General features: G+C 38.9%; 1 protein-coding gene across 10 annotated transcripts in view; it reads left to right on the top strand.

Annotated features, from left to right (window-relative positions):
- The window catches only part of POT1 (protection of telomeres 1), a 66,739-nt gene extending 62,349 nt beyond the window's left edge, over window positions 1-4,390 (top strand). For all 10 annotated transcript variants that reach the window (XR_010469583.1, XR_010469582.1, XM_065048877.1 and 7 more), the window contains 2 exons: window positions 1,440-1,545; window positions 2,511-4,390. Coding sequence is in view for 8 of the 10 variants with exons in the window: in XM_065048877.1 (XP_064904949.1) it covers window positions 1,440-1,545; window positions 2,511-2,623 (219 nt within the window). In the remaining 2 variants the exon portion in view is untranslated. The remainder of the gene's footprint in view (window positions 1-1,439; window positions 1,546-2,510) is intronic.
- The last annotated feature ends 17,341 nt before the right edge of the window (window positions 4,391-21,731 follow it).

Below are 21,731 nucleotides of genomic sequence, written 5' to 3'. Positions count from 1 at the left end.
GCAGTCTTTTGTGGGGACAGTTACAAGTGTTGTGATGTTATTAATAGTGTCTGTCAGTTAACACAGAGAGAATGGAATTTGTAGTAATTTCTTAATAAGATATCCAAGTATAGAATATTAAAGCAAAAAGATAATACTGAAGCTTGTAGGTAGATCATTTGGTATTTCCTTAGCCTTTTATACATTTCCATCACTGAGTTTCCCTTTTATTGGCAATGTTAAATTAGGCAGCCTTAATGCTGTGTGAATGATGGGAGTGTTTCAGGATTTATGCAGATAACTTCTGGATTAGTTATCTCATTACTACCTTTTTTTTTTTTTTAACTCCATTCAGTAATTCTTGATTTTTTTTTCATATCACCATGATGTAGAAGAGGCCTCTGCAGAATTCCAAAAATTTCTACTTCAGGGTAACTCGGGTTGTTATCGGATACTACTCAATCCTGCAGGTTACCTGCAGGAACAAGGCCTTCAATTTCTTCTGAAGTGCCAGCTACTCGCATTCCTGCTGGTGGTATTTCAAACACAAGCCAACACCTTCCACACCTAAGGAACTGGGCTACTCTGAAGTGCAACTCTACGCTAGCTTCCAGTCGCACTTCTGTAGGAATGCCCTCAGTTCTTTTCTTCCTCTTCTCTTTATAGGAAAAGTAATTGAAGGAAAAAATTGAAAAGTTTTATAGTCAGAAGAAGAAATGGAAAATGAGAGGAGAAAGTGATCAGTCCATTTTTCTGCTGGATTATTTGTTAACTTCTGATCACTTTCATTAAACATGTCATACAAAGATTTTAGGAAGACATATTATTCTGTATTTGTATCTTTTAACAAAAAGGAGAAATTGCCATCAAAAACCTTAGCTCACTTTGAGAAAGTATAAGATGATGAGACTTTGGAGATACAAAATCAGGTAACAAACTTGGGAGGAATCAAATGGGACTTTTGTTAGTCATGTTTACTGTATATGGCTTAAAAATACATAGAAAAGATGTCTTTAACATTTAAGTGTTTCATTCTTTATTTTTCTTCTCCATTCAGAAGTGTATCCCACACCATAAGCCTTTCTCCATAGTTTCTAAAACTGTCAAAACATGAAACTTAAACTAAGGGAGTTCTGCTCTCTGCAGTCAAGGACTGCAGAGGACTGACCGTCCTCTCTGGCCATAACATTATGGAGGTTTATGAGGAATATCTGGAATGTGTGCTGTCTGGGTGACTGTAGTCCCTGAAAAGTCAGGTGTTCTGAAATACAGACTATTAATTTTTTCAGAAAGTTTGGGGGTTTTTCTGTATCTGCATAGTTATAGAAATAATATTCTGTTGTGTAACCTATCTGCATAATTTTAAGTTCCTTAAATTATAAAAGAACATGGAGTCAGGGTTCTGGCTAATGATTTCTTACCCCTCTTCCAACACCTCATATTTTTGTGTTCTCTTCCAGGAAAAGTTTTTCCAAATTCCTGCCTCTGAAATCTTAACTAATAATTTTCTTCAGCAAAAGATGCAGATGACAATGAATATGCTTTGCCCTCCAGGAAGAAAATTAGGTCAGTATGACATTATTTTAACAGGGAAATGGGAAAGGAAAGAGTTTTTCAATCTGCTATTGCATATACAAAGTCTTAGAATTCAACTTAGGCACAAGCAAAACTCAGAACAGTGAAATACAGGAGTCTGTAAGGAGACTTCCAATTAATTTGTTTTGGTACATTTATTTAACAGCAGAACTCCCTCCTGAGAAAGAAAGCTAATGGTTCAATAAATTCTCATGTAGCTTGCAGTGATGTGTGAATACAGGCACTAACATTTCTGTTCAGATGGCAGTTAACCAGAACACCCTTATATTGAATGCCGCAGCATGGTAGGGAAAATGGAAAGGGTGTTCAGCACATGGCACATGCTTTGCATGAGATTCAACTCTTGAAGCACGTGCTGAGCTAGAGCATCCCTTGCTACAGGAAACAACCATGGAAACTGAGCAAATACTTAATCCAAATCCAGTCATGGAAGTTCTATTTCTGTTGTGCTTAACTTACCTGTGTCCAAGCTTGCTGCTTCTCTGCCGCAGCTCCGACCTCTGGAGCGTACCCCTCTCAGTACATGGCTGTCAGTGACCACCACGACCATGGTGGAGTCTTTGCCATACTTACAAAAAGCATGTAAAGAATGTTCCTTTTGAGAGCAAGGAAATTGTCTCATTGGGACACATGGAGAGGAGTTTTTATTATTGGAAAGTCTTTGTGACCTGTACTGTGGTACACTGGTACCAAGTGTTTTGGGGGGGCACTGGGGCAGGAAGGGCAAGGCTTGGAAGGTTGTCACTGAACACCATTTCAGATGGTGCAGGATATTTTAAGATACAAATTGGAATTTCAAAATTAGTAATTCACGTTTATTCCTATTAACTGTTGTATATATTTAGATATCCTAGTTAAGATACTGTTCAAGTTATACTTCTCTCCTATGGAAGTTAGAAATGAGTACTAAACAGTAATTTGGCTTTTGTTTGTAGATGACTTGCCGTGGCTGGAATGCTTCATCAAGTCCTATAATGTCAGAGATGCGACAAAACCTCGAGTTTGTTACCAGATTTTTGACACTACAATTGCTGAAGATGTTGTATAGTGATGTGTTGCTAGTAGGAAGTAATCCAGAAGAGTTCAATTTTGGGTGTTTTTGGGATCAGAGACTGTATACAAGAACCTTTGTGCCTTTCAACCCGTATGATGTTTTAGTTTGTATATTAATGTGAATGGAAATTATGCTTTGATGTATATACTACTTTCCTGGCGTACAGCCTTGTGACCGAGCGCAAGTGGAGGTGCTAAGCTTTTCACAGGAGGCTGCTTGGCTCAGGCTGATGGAAGCGATCTGGTACCCATCTGTCCTTCAAAAAGGTGGTGATGAGGTTACTTGAAACTGGTGAGTTTTATGCAGAAAATATAGTCAGAATTACGCTGCTTTGTTCTTTCCTGTATTAAAATAAACAATGTTAGCAGAGATAGGGCAAAGGAGCTCTTCAATGAACTTTCTCTCAGACGACTTTGTGCAAGCATATATTACTGTTCTCAGTTAGCAAGTTTGACAGGGAGGTTGTCTGTGTTTAGAGACTTCTTTTGGTTTTGCACTGATATGTACATGTAGAGAGAACTCTTCCTGTTAATCATACTAGGATAACTGCTATGCGTACTAGTTACTGTAGATTCCGACAGAACTACGAATGTCACCATGTAATGATTTTCACTAAAATTTAAGTCAAGCCATGAAAAGTAAGTAGTGTAAAACTGTAAAGTGCATATTGACATTTGCTAGATGGTAATGCTTTCTAAGGTGGCCGTATTGGGTACCACAGTTAGCAGCATGCTTATTAGCTGGGTCTGAGTTTAAAGGCTCTCACATGTCTGGCTAAATCTACTGTCAGATTACACTGCCCAGATCTTCCTTTTCTGCCTTACATAATCAGATTGTATGACTAAATTTAGAGATACAGAACAGTGATATCATGGATTGTAAATACTGCTGGACTAGAAAAAATACTTAGTGGTTTTCCTTTGCGTTCAGAAGTCTGTAAGAGATTCAGGACATGTTTCTCCAAGGATGATTAATGTAGAAATCCCTGTCAAATCAAATGTTTTCTATCAGAGCAAAATTACTTAGTATTTGCAACAGCTGTTTCTTAGGGAAGTTCAGAAGCAAGATGGAATACTTGTAAGAAGATCATCATTCTGATAGTAGATTATGGTTTATTTTTGCATTTTTCAAGGCTGTTTAATAGATTATGCAATTTGTAATTTAAAATTTCATCTAAATATCTTCTGATAATTTTCGGGTACTCTAAAAAATATATCTTTACTGATTGATTTATAGGGAGAATCAATAATAAAAGTGGTTAGTGGTATTTCCTCTAAAAAGTATGGGGAAAAGAGCAAACAATTTTGGAATTGAACAAGCAGTTTACCAAAGTGCTGTACGAGCTTATGAAAGCTTACTTGAATCTGTGAATAAATGCATAAACAAAAAGTAGTTGTAACAAGTTATTAAATGAATATTATGAAACTTTTGACACTAGCCATAGCAAAATTCTTTCAGAAGCTAGGGGTTGATTTGAAGGCAATCTTTTTCCTTTGCTTGTACATCGTGTACAAAAACATTGGAAGGGAATGTTTTTATTTTTATATTTTTGTTAACAACTATGACAGACATTGCTATTGTACATTTGTTCTAAATAAGTCTTTGTAAAATAAGAATATGTTTTGAACTTCAGTGTAAACTGAATGTACTTCACCACATCTCCTGTCTGAGATCCCTGCCAGAAAGCTCTGCATGCATCACTTGATTTTTTTACTTTTGAATATTGTAATAAAAATGTCTAATAAAGATTTTTCCAAATATTGAGGTTTTCTTGTACTTGACTTTTAGTTCCAAGTTCATAAGACTGTGAAAACTCTGCCATCAGTAGCCTTTATGCAAAAAAAAAAAAACCTCCAAATGAATGTTTGTATAGATTGTTGGATGGAAATGTGCATGTTTAACTCCCTTTCTAAATATAATACAATTCATAGTCTCCCTTGGCCAGTTTCTTAGCCAAGAATGTAATTTAAGTTTCTAAAACATTAATAAAAGGGCGAATTTATATTTTAATAGTTAAATAAATACTGAAATAAATTGCTGAAATAGATCATAATGTATTTAAAGACACTCCAAAGTTGAACCAATAGTAGTGCAGGTGAACATCGGTCCACTCAGATCAATGAAAACTCCAGGTATGTCTTCCTCATGTCTCTTCTTCTTCCTCCATGCACATAGATCCCAGCATAGAGGACAACTGCTTCAAAACATCAGCTTCTTACTGGAAATGTGGGCTAAATGGGAAAATGGCAGATACACAATGTGAGGTATATAGCACACAGCAACATCACCAGAGGCAAGGTCAAAGAATATCTGATTGTAAAGGAGGGAGGAGCTGTGAGGGAAAGCAAAACTGTAAAATAACAATAAAGGAACATTAACCCATTCCCCACTCCAGTTACACAGGTAATTGCATAAAAGTGGTAAAATCATAATTACAAAAAATATATATATATATATTTTTATATATATATATATAAGAAAACAAAATAAATGTGCAATAGTATTTTCAGGACTGCCTGTATGATTTGGCTCCTTGAAGTCCTTGTTTTAGGGGAGTTTAAAAACTGAAGATCAGAAGTCTTTCCCAAGTCAGTTGAATTTAAGTTCTTGGGTGCCTCACACTCTCTTGAAACTCCACCTGGAAAGACAGAATGTAAATAAATAACATACAGTACAGAAATGAGACATTCCTGATGGGTCACCTGCTGTTCAGTGGTGACTGAACTTTCTCATCAGCTTTTGCTGTTATGGGATCCGGAGATTTACAGACAAGAATTTGAAATGCTTTGCTGAATATTTGTCCTTTGGCTGCTGGGCAGCAGAAGTGTGATTGCAGGCCCAGGGGCCGAGATGTGCAACAGAAGGAAGAGCGTTTATTGTGTTAACAGGGATGAGTGCTCAGCTCTTCAATACCGTGGTGTTTTACATCACAAGAATTTATTCATGTTAGGTCACATTTTGTCCAAAGCCATTGCCTTAGTAAGTGAAACTGGCAGGAACTGGTGCACTGCAATAAAGGGCAAGGCCAAATATTGAAATGAAGTTGGGAAAAAATTAAGCAAATACGTATGTTCAAGTTCTTCACATGGAATGGGAGCACTGCAGAATTTTTTTTCAGTGGAGGAGAGGAAAAAAAAATCAAATAAGAATTTATTTCAAATAAGCATTATTCCAAGTGTACTGAACAGTGAATATTAAAAATAGGAAACAAGGAAATTCAACAGGAGTTAGAAAAGAAAGAACAGTTTCAGAGGACAGTAGCAAAGGCAAGAGGTGAGAGAGTCTCTGTGAGACAGTTTGCTGCAGCTCCTGTTCACAGCATTTCTTATACGTTAATTTCTCAGTAAGATCTGTGGTTTGTGGAAACATCCATCTGATGATGGGTTACCAGATTCACAGTGCTTGGAAAAAGTAGAGCAGAATTGTAATTAATGAGTTCAGCTGTGGCTGGACTTCACCCCAGAACAGTGCTACAACGTGTTTTCCTTCTTGTTTTCTGCTGCAACTCCGATACGTGAATATGGAAGTACCTCCATAAAAGTGCTGCAGTGTTACAGTCTGTCTGGATAAACCCAGCGCACTGAAAGTGTAGGAATAAATCTAAATTTAGTAGTTACTTTTTATTAATTTGAATTTTTGCAAGTAATCTAGGAGGAAATATGGTTAATGTGGAAATATGTGCCAGACAGGTAAAGATTTCTCTTTTTTTTTGTCTCTTAACTGTTTATTACTCAAAGCTTTAAGCATAAATTTGTTCTATACCTTCTCTGTGTGTACAGCCTGTGGGCTACCACTGTTAAAAAAATGCAGTTTGGTGGAGTACAAGCTACACCTTTGTAATTCAGTCCATATTTAACTGTAACTTAAAAGTTTTGCTATCAGGTAGCTCTGAATTATGGAAGTGTAACTTCACTGAGGGCAGTCCTCTGAATGGCAGCAGTTTAGAAATGCTGCTTGAATATTGTGGCTAAAAGGGTGGCAAAACGGAACACTGAAATCTGCTGATAAGACTGATCTAAGTACAGACTTCCTTTCTTTCTTCTTCTCTCTGCAAATGACCCTTTAAGCAACGCAAAGCCCCTCTGAAGCAAAGTTTCAAATGACACGTATGATCAGTCACAGGCAAGATGTTTATTACCAGGGGGTTTTTACTGTTTTTAACAGGGGGGTGGGTGACGAGCTTGCAGCAGGGTTTAATGCAATTATTCTGGCATAAATTCTTACGATACACATAAAAAAGCAAAGCAGTTGCAGTGATTGTGTTTGACATAAACCCACAGTATAAAGAGGCACTGCCCTTCCATCTCTCATGCATAGGTACCCTGGTACCTGTAGTGACAGGCTTTTCTCCTACAGGTCAGTTAACGCATTTGCTAGTGATGTGCCGCTGCTTGGGTCCTTCTCACAGGAAAAAGATCCAGAAAAGGAAGCCTGAAAAGCTTAGTTTGAAGGGATGGGAAAGGTCAGAAGTTAGACGTGAAAGGACAGTTAGGAACGAGGAGTGCCCTTGAAATATCTAAAAGTGTGCTTCTCAAAATGAGATATTGTAACTTGAAAATTGTGATGCAAATTTGTTGACTGCCATGATCTGTATGATTTAATAATGAATAACCTTTTGAATATTATTCTAACCTGTAACTGCTTAACTAGGCTATTAATTCACAATTATGTTTCTAAACAAGTTCTAAACAAATTCCTCTGGATCTAGTTGCTGGAAATCATTGCTATCTGAACTGAGAGTATTCAGCTTGTTATTCCTTTAAAAACTGAATGTGTGAAAAGAAAAACAAACCTTGGCAAAATTACAGTACTCGTAATTAGCTAGACTGATTCTTGCACTTCACCAAGTGCCTGGGCCTGCTCAGATAATATCACAAAATGAATCCTTGTAATTGTACCTTTTCACAGCAAGCATACTAAGGCATTATATAAGAAAAATAGCAGGAGTTTTCAAAGCTCATTTAGCTCTTCTGTAAGGCCCAGAAAAATGTGAATGTCTTTGGCTTACTTTTCAATCTGGGTAAAGAGGTGGCTGATCTGATGTGATGGAGCAGGGAATTCTTAACTCATTTCTTAGTGGCTATGGCAAAAGTACTCAAGCCTCATTTAAATATTGAGGTCATTGGCTAATATGTGTCAGGAAAGCACAGAGCTGTACCAAACACTCCTGTCAAGAGCACATGCAGCAAAGCGAATCGAAATTGGAAATCAATTCCAATTGAAACTGACACAAGGAAAAATGTGGCAGTAAAATATTCTGCTTTTGGTAATTCCGCTTCGGTAAAGCATTCTGGTCTGAAACTGTTGTGTTTTAACCCTAGCCAGCAACTAAGCACCGTGCAGTTGCTTGCTCATTCCCCCTTTTTCCCCACAGGGATGGGGAGGAGAAAAACAAACAAACACAACAAAACAAAAAAGTGAAACCAAATCAACAACAACAACAAAAAAAACCCTCATGTATTGAGATAAAGATAGTTCAATAGTACAGCAAAAAAGAGAAAATAACAACAATAATGATAACTGAATATACAAAGCAGGTGATGCAGAGCACAATTACTTACTACCCACTAATCAATGCCCATCCCATCCCTGAGCAGTAATCACCCAGCTAACTTTTTTTCTAGTTTATATGCTGAGCATGATACCATATGCTGTGAAATATCCCTTTAGTCAGGTGGGGTCAGCTGTCCTGACCACCCCCTCCCAACTTCTTGAGCCTCTCCAGCTTTCTCACTGAAAAGTTCTTGAGTTGGTATAAACCTTGCTTGGCAACAACCAAAACATCAGTGTATTATCAACATTCTTCTCATACGAAATCCAAAACACAGCACTATACCAGTTACTAGGAAGAAAATTAACTCTATCCCAGCCAGAACCAGGACAGAAACTTAAACCAAATAAATAAAAACTTCATCTGATGAAAAACATAATGAAACTACCTGCTCAAATAGAGCAGAGACCTCAGAAGAGGCACTGTATTGAAAAGCACTTTTATCTTATTGAAGATCAGCTTGTATTCCTTGAGTGTTTCATTCTTTAGGCTTTTCTCCCCATAGTCAGTATTTAGATTCCAAATCCATTCCAACCAACCCTTTATTTTATTTTACTGGAACTGAAATCAAGTCATCTATGTCAGCATAGAATCACCATCTCTTGGAGACTGTCATTGCTTCAGGGTCTAGGAGGCTATCCTGCACACATCAGGTGATGAGAAATGTCATTAATATTAATTAACAACACCTCCATGAAGTCTTTCCTATCCGTAGTGAGGCAGCTGGAAGACTGCTGTAAGAGCAGCCGGAGCGCTGTGTGCTTGCTGCCTTCTCACATGCACAGGTACACTCTGAATAGCATGGGAGTGCTTACAAACAGAGTAATCCAGGATTACTCAGGTGTATGTCTATGTACCTTGGATACCATGCAACTGCTTTATACAGTAGCATAATTAATCAAGGTATACCTAATAAATGCATAAGTAACCAATTTACATGTATTCAATATGTATTCATCATATGTAGAGTGCCTAATCTTGTGCACTTCAAATCATATATGCACCTCTTTGGAAACCATACCTTTATTGAGATAAGAATGTAGGAGCACACTGTCCAAGAGACTCATCAAAGCTGAGTCCCGATTCCAAACTTGACAGCTGTCAGTAACTGATGAGCCTTTATCTAAGAGTGCCAGTGAACACAGAGCTGTGAGCCCCACCACCAACCAGAACAGCGTGTAGTGTGCTGTGACCCACGAGGAGAGACCCGGCTGATTCCGCAACAGCTGCGCTTCCCCGCTTCAAGAGGGACACAAGATCACTGTCGCCTTTAGTATAATTTCCATTCTTAATAAATCATCTAACCAGCTTTGAGTGTTATTGCCTTCCTTACTGACAACACAAAAGAACTGGCACCTCCTCAGTGCAAAACACGTTTTTTTTTTTCATAGAACATATCAGTACTCCCTTCTTTTTCCTCAAATTCATTCACAAAGGTTGAATATTAAAAAATACAACTGTTGGTCTTGATCAAAGGGAAAATGCTGATAGGTTCAAAATAGCAGCAACAGATTAAGTCACAGTTTACGATAGCTGTGTCTGCACAGTTGCAAAACACGTATGGATGAGCGTGTGTAATGCCAGCTGGTACTGTAGTAATACAGCCCCTTAATTCCTCTTTTTTGATTTGTGCTTATTTTCAGGGTTTATTTTGTTGTAAAATAAATTTATCCTCGGTTAAAAAACTAAATTTCCAGTTTTTACACAGGGAGCAGAGGAAAACAATTGCTAATTAGCAGTGTTTGAGTCTTGATAAGCTTATTTTTATTAGAAGACTGTAGAGAATTAAGAGTCATAGGAGATGGGATCAGTGGTAATAGATATATTTTCTGTAACACTACCCAGCATCCCACCATATTTCATTGCATAATGGCTTAGAGAGATGGGCTATGTGCAGTATTCTCACTACAAAGAAACAAACAAACGAACAAAAAACCCCACAACTAAACTTAAAAACACTATCAAACTTTCTCAGACTTTTTGTAGTTGCAGTGGTGGATGTGGATGTATATAAGGCACGTAGGTGTGGTACTGACAGAAAATGCAAAGGCTCCTGAACACAGTACAGCTTGCTGAGTGGTACCTGATAGAGACTGGAGAGACAAATTAAAGCGAGAGACAGACTTATTTGATTTAGACAGTGATATTTTATCAGAGAGGACTTCCTGGTGGCTCAGTCTCCCTACTCTGAAGACCTAAGGCTTTTTTTTGTTGTTGTTTTTAAACCGAATTAGGGAGAGGTTTATTCACCTTTGCATACAGAGTACCTAAATCTGCATCTGTAGGAATTAACTCACCTTTACACCTCTGCTGACATGTCAGTGGGCTGGGAGGGAAGATCTCAGTTCCCAGCCTCACCGCAGTGGGCTGACCTGGGCTGGCTGCTGGATGCCCACCCAGACGCTCTCTCACTTCCCCTCTTCAGCAGGGCAGGGGAGAATAAGAGATGGAAAAGCTCATGGGACATGATGAAGACAGGGAGATCACTTTTCGTGGGCAAAACAGACTTGACTTAGGGAAAATTAATTTAATTTATTGGCAATCAAAAACAGAGTTGGATGGTAAGAAACAAATATAAGAACTAAAACACCTTCACTCTTCTTCTCAAGCTCAACTTCACTCCTTCACGCCTGGCTCCTCAACATCCTCCTTCCTGTGTGGCAGAGGGGGTGGGGAATGGGGCTGTGGTCAGCCCATAACAGCTCCTCTGCTGCTGCTCCCTCCTGCTCAGGCTTCACCTGCTCCAGTGTGACTGCAATCCTCTGGGAGAAAGCCTCTCCAGTGCAGGTTCTTCCCATGGGCTGCAGTTGCTGTCAGGAGCCTGCTCCACTGTGGGCTCTCCATGGGCCACAGTTCCTTCAGGAAACATCCACCTGTTGTGGCGTGAGCTCCACCACAGGCTGTGGCATGAATGATCTGCTCCTCCACGGTCACTCCACAGGCTGCAGAGGAGTCTCTGCTACAGTGCCTGGAACACCTCCTACCCTCCAGCTTCTCTCATCTCAGTGTCACAGGGCTGTTTCTCACACCTTTTTTCCTCGCTCCTCACTGCCATGCAGTGATTTTCTTTTCACAAAGTCGTCATTTGCCACTTTCCACCTCATCTCCCCCCCACAATGATTTTTTTCCCATTCATTAACACTGACGTATATTTTCCCAGAGGCACCTCCATGGTGTCTGAAGGGCTCAGCCGTGCCCTGTGGTGAGTGGTTGGAGCAGCTGGAACTGGCTGTGTCCGGCATGGGGCAGCCCTGACCTCTGCTCACAGAGACCCCACAGCCCCCACGGCCAGTGCCTGGGCAGGGAGCCTGACACAGTGTCTGGCTTTGCAGGTGCAGGAGCAGGCTCACACACGCTGAGACACTGACATCTCTCCATTGGTGCCTGATATGCCCTGGTTTTATAGTTAAAGGGAACTGCATGAAAATTGACAGCATAATAAATGATGTGGAAAGTTGTTAATTCAAAAATTCTAGCCTGTTCACTGATGGAACAGAGCCAGGCTCTTGATGAGATGTGAGGTTTTGGTAAACACAAATGTGTTTGGTTATGATCCATAAATAGCCCAATTTCCCAAATTAAGAGCAGAAATAATGTGGGACAGAAATGTGCAGTGTTCTACCCTTCTGTCCCTAGCTATCTAAAAACCACATTATTAAACACTTCAGGGTATATTCTTCCCTATACTAGATGTACACAACTTCGATGATAGTTGTAGAGTACTTGAGTGTTTTAATCAAGAGAAGAATTTAACACTTAAGGCCTAATTGTACAAATAACCCATCTGTCTTGTAAAGTACAGAACCAGAGTGATATTTTTAAGGCTAAATCAACCCCTTAGAAATTAGACAATCTGTTGCCACTTCTACCCAGCTGTACTTCAGGCAGTGGTACTATTATCCATTAACTCACCTAGTACTGAGCAACATGGAAGTGGAAGGAAACAGCTCCAAGTGATTACCACATCTCTTCTTTTAATGGTACTGCAAGTACTGCAGCCCCAAAGCTATATGTACTCACTGAAACAAAACGTTGTTTCATCTATAAATGTGTAAAAGAAGTAACTGGGAAATTCTCCACAGATTTCTCTCAATCTATTTTATTATTATTTGCAGATAATGTATAATAAGTGCTTTTCATGTAAATAAGATTTTCATGACAAGCTCTCTAGTGTGAACCTTTTCCTCTTCCCCTTTTTCTGTAATGGGAATCTCTTCAGCATGCATCTGGATGTTGTTTAAACTTTTGTTGTTTACCCTTATTGTTCTGATAGTATCAAGATGCTTTCAAAGGGAAACCCACTTTGAATATACACAAATGGAGGATGATGTCAGAAAGTTGGCTCCAGAGAAGGAAGCAGCTTAGATACAATTTCAATAAGCCTTTCGTGAGTCCTTCTGCAGTCCTGTTCAACGAGACCATGACCTTGTATTTTAAAGTTTTGCCATAGGCTTACTCATTCGGCCAGCCGTGTTAGCTAAAATCCAAACACAAAACCTGTGCAGTATTTCTTAAGGCAGTGACTATCATCTGGGCCGTCCAGTACATTTATTCAGCTATTATCTTCTGCAGCCACTTGAGATAATAAGAGCTTTGTGAAGCTGAAAAAGAAGCTTCGAAGTACACAAGTAAATTCAGATATTCATTCAGGATAGATTAATAAATCAAGCAGTCAGGTGAAACTGTTCCTCATTATCTAAAGAAATTGCTAATATCTGAAGTAAATAGTAACGTCTCTGGTTGAAAAATGTATTAGATATAATACTACTTGGGAAATAAGATATTCACTTGCCTTGTTTGTTTGTTTGTTTTACCAGAATCAGCATAGTGATAGAGAAGTATTTTGATTCACTGTGGTCATACTTCAAACTTAGCTGAGCACATCCAGTGAGATTCAATCACAGAAAACAAATAAGAAAAAAAATCTGATAGAATGGGCTGAAAGAGAAGAAGGATTAGTCAGAAAAATTGCCTTCAGACAATCACACTAGCAGCCATATTTCATTGTAATTTACTTAAAAGAGTAAGACCTCAGCCTGAGCAATCATGTTATCTTGTTAGAAGAGCTTCTGAAGTATTTGCTATTTGATCTCCGTGGACATAAAACATCTGACTAATACATGTTATTTTGAAGCCAGTCAAGCCAGGGACCATGGTCAGAGGTGGGAGTCATGTGTGTTATGCCCCTCACAGACAGGCGTATGGAGACAGTCCTTGTAGATTATGCATGTTTATGATCAGATACAACACATAAATGAAACAGATGAACGGAGGGCATATGAAAGTAAGGTTGTCAGGATAACAGTATAAGAAACTTGCATAGCAGCTACAGGCCAGCCCATCATGTCTGATTTAATGGGAGGGGAGTCATTCCATCTCAAATGCACTGAGTACAAGCAATTTAGTTTTCTTTCTTGGCTTTGCTACATGTCAAGGTTTCAAATAGTGCTCATCTCCCACTTGAGAAAGTAACTAGGTTTTCAAAAGCACTTTTTTGAGAGAAGTTCGGCTTGTCTTTTGAAAAGCTGGCAAGAACTTAGCCCAATAATTTTATTAGAAGCTTTCATTCAGCACTCTGAAACACTAGTGAATTATTCCTTTTCCTGACGAAACAGACTCAAAGCAACAGGGCATCATGCACAAGGTATGAAACAGACCTTTCCTCTGTGTTTAAAACATTGCAGAAAAACTAGTGTACACAGGGAAAACCAAGTCTGATTAAAAGAAGTAGAAAAAGCTCCTACTGTTTGGGATTATACACCAGAGTCTTGACACTGTTCATAATGCTGTGTGGGTGTGAAAAATAGCTAAGAACTGGATCTTTACAACTTCATGGTCATTTTTGTGCACATTCAAGTGAGGCAGGAATCAATTTTTGAATGTTTGCCCAATGTATCCAGTGCTGGCTTTCATTTTCAAGCAAGGTTAAACATCTTTTTATGCCAGCAGTCTTAGAATTTGAGTTGAGATCGACATAGCCCTTCTTAGAATGTGGATGAGTGATCACTATCTTTAACATTTTATCTTTGGAAATATGGAGATGAGTCCTCTTGTTGCTTCCTTAAGCTCAATGAGCCTTATTCATCCATTGTGTAATTATGGCAATTTCAAAGCAGTTACATTACAGATAGGTTGGACCACTCATGTGAATCCAATTCCTCAATGTACGGCTATTTCTAGATAATGGAATGAAGACCTAAATGTATTGCACTTTATACCAAAGATTTACTGTTGGCTTCAGACTGCTCCAGCTGATTGCTAATTAGACATTTGGCCTTAAAAACAAAACTTTATGTGAACACACAGAAAAACTTTTATTATTATGAACATTAATCTTGTTAGAGTAGCACAGTTACCAAAACCATCGTGGGAAAGTAAGTATAGTTATTGTACCAGTACAGGCAATAGAACTTTGAAACTCATTTCCTTGGCAAAAAGCTAAAGCTCAATTCTTTCCAACATGGAAAGCAATTATTATATCTCAAATCCTCTAGTTCATCATGTGTTGGTTTAGTACACAGAAAGTAATTCCTCTAACAGATTTATCACTTTAACAGATAGGCTATCTCTTACGTTCTACATTTTTGAGAAAAAGGAGCTTGTGTGTATATATTTAAAAGGTTCAAGGCTCCTGCAGAAATTCATGTCAAATTGCTTCATCTGTAACAAAGAACACAGGTGGAATTGATGCACCTGCATGCGAGAGGAGCTGATGGCCCTGTCAGCCTGTCCTGGTTTGATACCAAGCTGTGTGGAGCTGCCTCTGTGTCTGATTCACCTGGCTGCATTCCGAAATGCTGCCTTGCTCTGAGAACTGTGTTTCTAGAAGTGTGGCACTCACTTCCCAGTCTGGGAAGGACAGTGTTGGTTCAAGGATCCCACACTGATAGTGAGACTTAATGTTAGATGGTAGGTCCTCTGAATTACATCTGGGTTCTGTGAATTCAGCTTGTGGCTTTGCTCTCACACACCACTACTGATATCCTGAAATATCGCGACTGGGTCTTGAAAACAATTACTGCTCCCTTAACATCTCCATGGAAGGCCATGTGTGTCAGCAAGTTTTGCATAGACACAATTCCTTCTAAAGATGCAACATCATAAATTACTTAAGCCCCAGCAAATCCATTATACCACCAGAAAGATGTGTCCTGCGTTTGTCTCTGGTCATAAGTTTTCAAGCCTTCCTTCATGCTGGTAGTGGTAAGGTTGCATGATCTGGCTCATAAGCTCCCTGATGTAGCCCAAATCTAACCTTTGTAGGGAGAGAGAAAAGGTGGGAAAAATGTTGAAACTAAGTAGATGCAGGGAGCAACCATTCATTTCAGCAGAGTTATTGTCTTAGGACTTAAGCAATTAAGAAACTGCGTCCAGTCAGGGGCCATTATAAAAGAAGTAGTCTTAGTGGTTGACTCTCCAGAGCTCCTGGGAAAAGCTCAGATTTGCCTCCTCTTGCTGCTGGAAAGTGGTCTGTGCAAATCTTTGCAATATGATTTCTCCTTTCAGTGTGATTTGATCAACAGTAACATCATTAAGCATATGACCATAAATTGCTCTCATTATTTGTCATAGCCAAGATGAGAGCAGCTTACATGTTTCAGGACTTATCTCAGCTTGTCTCCCTGTGGACTGAGGGAGCAATTCCTGTGCTGCTTCATATTCATCTTGCTTTCTGTTCCCAACTACAGAGTTTAGATACTTAATTTTCTTTATCTATATCTATATCTATATCTATATCTATATCTATATCTATATCTATATCTATATCTATATCTATATCTATATCTATATCTATATCTATATCTATATCTATATCTATATCTATATCTATATCTATATCTATATTATCTATCTATCTATCTACTTAATTTTGGGAGTAGGAAGAAGAATGTACATTTTTGAGGATAATAGGCAGGAAAATACTTTTTGCATGTCCTTGTTTTTGCAGAGTAACTCTGTGCCCTGCAATGGCTTTAGCAGCTACCTACAAAGCCATCTGAGCTCCTAAAGTCCTCTCCCAGTACAAATATGGCTTCAAGATTCCAGTTTTACAGTCACTTTTCAAAATCAAAGTATGTTTTAACCTACGGCAAACCTTTTACTACCATCCCAGCTGCTTATTCATGACATCATAATCAGCTAAGGTGTTTCTCCTGAATATGACAGATATTCACAAGAGATTCAGCACTGAAATTGTTGAATTACTTTCTACAATGTCACAAGATACATGCAATATACCTTAAGAACAGCTTTCCTAAAATTACCACCAATATAAAGAGACAACATGGTCAATACAAAAAGAGTCCTCTTGTAGGCCAAAAGTGAAGCTGTGTTAGAGAGTGACTCAACAGCCCAATACTGAATCTCAGAGAAAAGGTGTATTTAGATGTTGATCTGCAGACAGGAACACAAATATTTTACAGCTAGGTTCAATAAGGAGTTTAGTACTATGCATGCATATGTATCTAACAACTGCTACATAAAAACCAGAATCAATCCAAATAGCAGAGATTAGGACCCTCCTGGTCCTGCAGTAGAAGAGCAGGAGGTCACGTATAACCTTGTTCTCATCGGCTGGCTCCAAGTGCTGCACCCCCCATGAGACATTTTGAGTTAAGATTGCAGGAATGCAACTGTTTATGCAGGGCTAATCTTATGGGGCTGAAGTTCTTTACTGAGCCTAATCATTAGCCTCTGATTTCTAGCTTCTTCATATTGAATCTTCTTTCTACCTTGTCGTCTTCTTTGCTGCACAGTGAAGGGCAAAATAGCTTGTTGAAGATCTGCGCACTTTCCTTTACCAATTAATAGAAAATGTGTCTTATTTTTCCTTGGGTACTCTCTACTTAGTAGGGTTGTCCTGACAATATGCAGAGAAAGAGGTTTCATCTTTAATATATCTTGGTTTCATTCATCAGCACAACCTGCTGGATTATTTTTCACCTCCATGGACCATTAAGAGCCTGGTGGCTCTTCCTTACTGTCCTGTTCTGCAAATTCTTTGTGAATTTTGAGAATTTCCCCATCAAAACCGAATAAAAAGAGAGCTTAACTGAGAGGTTTCGATTTTTAAATTACAGTGAATTACCAGCTAGGGGGAAGCAGCTTTCTCTCCACACAAGCTTCTGTTTCAGTGGCAGCAAATCCACTTCTAGATTTATATTTGTACACAGCTCCTATATCCATTCTCCAAAAGTTTATAATCTCCTCTGGATTTGAGAATGGCAACTCTTCAAACAATTTTTAAATGGCTTGGCTTAAAAAGTGCCCACTTTAGTCTACCTTATTGCACAAGTGCAGCTGTGGGGACAGTCACACAAAAAGTTGGCTTGCCAGTGGGAATAAGTAACAGAAATGGTGGAGCTAACTTCCTAAACTGGATTTCCTTGTGAGAGTAAAGTGAAATGTAAGCTAGAAAGACCAAATGGATATGGCAAGCCTTGGGTAGTGTACTGCAAAGTATCTGTACTATCTGGTTTTACTCCTTGTTAGGTCTTAAAATCTGTTGTACTGGAGGACATTTGTAGATTTTTTTCAAGTTTCAAAATTGCCTCTGTTAATTTCAGTGTGGTTTTCAAAATTAATATTCCTGGATAATATCAACCCTTCTCTACAGACTGAACAACAGAGTGTTTTGCGCTGCTTTGCAGGCTATACACCACCCTCACTCTGAGCTGGCCAAAAGCCACAGGAATGTGCTAGGACAGTGAATGATGAGACCAAGCTCAAAACTGTGCTAACCACACCAACATGGATTTCATTCAGCTCAGAGTAGTGGCAGGACACGTTTACCTTTTCCTATTAAATACCCCATGTGAAAGACTGATTCTTCTGCCGAATAATTACAGCACTTTGTATAGAGAACATTGTCTTTTTTAAGATGTGGGTAGCCTTGCCCTAGGAAAAGACCCTTGTTGCATTGAACTCTGAAGTAGACAAAGTGAGATTACACCCAGATGAATCCATACAAGGAGTACATAACCAAGGAAAGAAAAGCAACTTTCTTAAAGAGCATCTGTGTCCTAGAATAATGCAGGAGGATCCTACTGGCTAAACTTCAGAGAAGCTCACTGAAGCATAAACTGTACAAAATAGAGAAAACAGAGGAGATGGAAGAAAAGACAACATTACATTTTACGTGCTTGTAATAAACCTTCCAAAAAAAGCTTGTGAATTGCAGCCAATGACTGTAGATACAGAGGTGAAAAAGTGAAGGAAAATGTAACACAATGATGGAGACACTGGATTTGTTGCTCTTTATTTTAGTTGCATTTTCTAGCTGTTCAGAAGGGTTTCTAGCAAATCTCTGGTACTTGATTGTCAAGTGAGTTTTCATCTTTCTGAATTAAAATATCTGTATTTTCCTCCAAAGCAACTTAAAATATTTTCCACACCACAAGATCTACCTGTGTCTGAACTGCAAAGTCCTCACAATTACAAGTTTGCTTTTAGTACATTGATAGGGAAATAAATGTACCCACTTCCTAACAGAGACAGATGACGTGTGAACATGGAAATGCACAAATGAGGAGAGTTCCAGCCTAAGCAGTTGACAGCCAGTTCAGAGAAACAAACAAACAAACTGTCCTGGCTTTGTTAAAAACAAGTTTCTCTTTTAGAGATTTTACCTGTCAGCTAAAGCTTTCATATTAGCTGCATTTTCCTGGAGAACCAGACACATGTTTTGGTAAACCTAGCAATGGAATGCAAACTTATTGATAAGCATGGATGGACATCTCACGAGAGGGGCAACGAGAAACAAGTGACCAAGAAACTGACCAACTGTGTATAACATTCCATTCACATGAATACTTGATATAAAAGTGGGAGATCACGAGGATCTCGTCCCTTTTTCCCTCTTTTCCTCATGTCTGACATTAGGAGAGGACCTTGCTAGTCTTCCCTGCGAACTGAGGCCTAGTGACAGACTGAATCCAGCTCCGGTGGGCTGCAGAGTCCAATCCAGGACTTTGGTTGCCAGCTCTGCAGTTGCTGAGACTTTCAAGATTGGTTTTGTATATTTTGTATTGTTTTCTCTATTCTTATTAGTAGCATTAGTAAAACATCTTTAATTTTTCCAACTCTCTTCTCTCTGTCCTTCTTTCCCTCCTGATTGCCTGTCCTGAGTGGGAAGGAGGGAGAGGGAGGGGCAAAAGGGGCAAGTGGGGGGGAGAAGAGGTTAACAATACATCTGACAGGGTTTTATTGTCACCCCGCAATCTAAACCCTCGGCACAAACACAATTGCAGTGGCCTCAAAGTCCATGTGGAAAAGCCTTTATGCAAAGAGTACCTTTGGCTATTTTCCAAAGAGTACCTTGGGCTATTTTCCGAAACATATGGACACATTTAAGAATTAGAAGGTGGAGCAGTGCTTTCTAAGTAGCTCCGTATTCCCACAAGGGCAGAGAAATGGATAGAAGAAGTGCTGCTGTGGGCTGTTGACCCAACACAAATATGAGATGTGATATCGCAAAAGTAGGCTAAAAATTGCTTAGTAAAACTGAAAATGCCAACTAAGTCTTAACACAAATATGTTACAGAAATGCATCCCATTCAAACCCTTCTGCTGAAACACAGACAATGCTCAGCTGGAGGCTTGCCAGCTGCCTGGCAGCACCAGATGCTGAAGAGCCTTGTTTTTCAGGGTTTATTGCTTTAGGGCTACATCACCATGTGAATGGCTCTGGGCCTCCAGAGCTCCCAGGTTATTTGCTTCCCATCATGGAGTCTGGAAACGAATACAGCCTTGACCTGAGCCGAATGTGTGGAGGACAGTCTTCTCACTCCTTAGCAGGATGGCATCCATCCACAGAACCAGCATTAGGATTTACTTCAGTATTGCTTTTTGGTTTTAAGTCACTGTTTTGGAATTATTAGCACATCTGAAAAAAAATAAATTACTTATAATAAATACATATTTGCATAGGTTCCAGTGGAAAATCAGATTTTAACAGACCATCTAGTCTTTCTTCCACCCTCAGACAGGATAGCTATGCCTGGGCCTTTCCTATGGATGTTTGCTTTAACCCACTGTAACTGACCTTACTGGCCCTGACACAGTCAAGAAAAGGAGCTGGACAGGGAATACTGTGAGGTTAAGTGGTGCAGCACAGCAAGAATGAGAATCTACATGTTGTTGTCTGAGGCACAACATTTGTAGGATTTCCTTAAGTCTATTTCACTGCATAGCCAGGATGACCTACATCGAATCAACACAACTTCATATTTCTGACTGGAAAGACCGGGTGAGCCACTTCACAATGCACAAGTGGCCACAAAATCTTCAACATGGATTTAAGCTTGTAGTGGAGATAATCCATTCCAAATTTTGTGTAAGTAATAAGTACTAAGCAATAATTAGCTAAATTAAAAAGTCAGTTGGGTGAGGGAAACAAGGAAAAGAGAAGCACATTATAAAACTGAAGTGCTGAATAACATTTGAATAATCAGTGAATATTGCATGTCTTTTTCTTAATAATTCAGGAGAAACTTATATATAGATTTCATTAACATGTTCTAAAACTTGGCATGTTATGAGAAATTGTTTACAGAGAAAATGCAGCCTTAAGATCTCACCCAATCTGTCACTAAGGACAACAAAAAGCTAAATCACTAAACAAAGATCTTGTTTTGAGAGCTTTGCTATCTAACCAACAACATTAATGATTGTACCACATTTTAATCATTTGACACATTCTTTATAAGACCAGAACTACATATTTGAAAGTGAAAATAAGAAAAATATGTTTATTAACAACTTGCATAAACCCTGATTTCAGAGCAGACAGTGCAAGTTTGTCATGTATCATAAGAAAAAACCACAGATTGAACTGGATATTTTGGTGAAGTAGCAAAAAGCAGAAATATGAGAAGCTAAAATCTTACTAGCTATTTGTATTTACCTTAACTGTGTCAAACCTTCAGTTGAGGTGGTAATAAGCATGCAGGTCATTAAACAGCTTAATTGAATTTGAGTGACATCTGCTTTTGAACAATTAGGTGGCACAGCATATTTTCATAATGAAAGAATTGACTTAATTTCCCTCTTCTCTCACTGAAAGTTTATTAAGCGGTTCAGTCATTAAAGTGCTTATTTATTAGCGAAGCCCAGATGGCCAACCACTATAAGCGTAAAGATTAGCTGAGCCATGGCAGACCTTAATTAAGTGATTGCAAATTAGAGGAACATCACTCAAAGTATAGAAGCTGAAATTACACTTTTCTACCATTATAATTCCATAATTATTTGTGGAGAGAAAAAAAAAATCTAAATATAGCTCTTTCAGAAAGTAAATGTAACCACAGCACAAGGAAAATGTGTAACATCCCTGGTGCCACCCCTGTACTGAAGCTCTGACACTGATTCTGTTGGACTTGCAAGCCCTGAATAATCTTTCTTATATGTGTTTGCAAGGTGCTATCACCCCTGTATTTCACATGCCCTCAAGTGGGAACTGAGGGTACTCAGAAGCTGAGAAGTTAGGTGAGAAATCTGTCATATGTATTTAGTTATAAATCTGCCCTGTTTTCTCACTCTGAAAGGAAATAA

The sequence above is a fragment of the Columba livia genome, chromosome 1 (genome assembly GCF_036013475.1).
Source record: "Columba livia isolate bColLiv1 breed racing homer chromosome 1, bColLiv1.pat.W.v2, whole genome shotgun sequence".
Taxonomy (NCBI): domain Eukaryota; kingdom Metazoa; phylum Chordata; class Aves; order Columbiformes; family Columbidae; genus Columba; species Columba livia.
The sequence above is the reverse complement of the archived record's forward strand: the minus strand, read 5'-3'. Positions and strand labels throughout refer to the sequence as shown.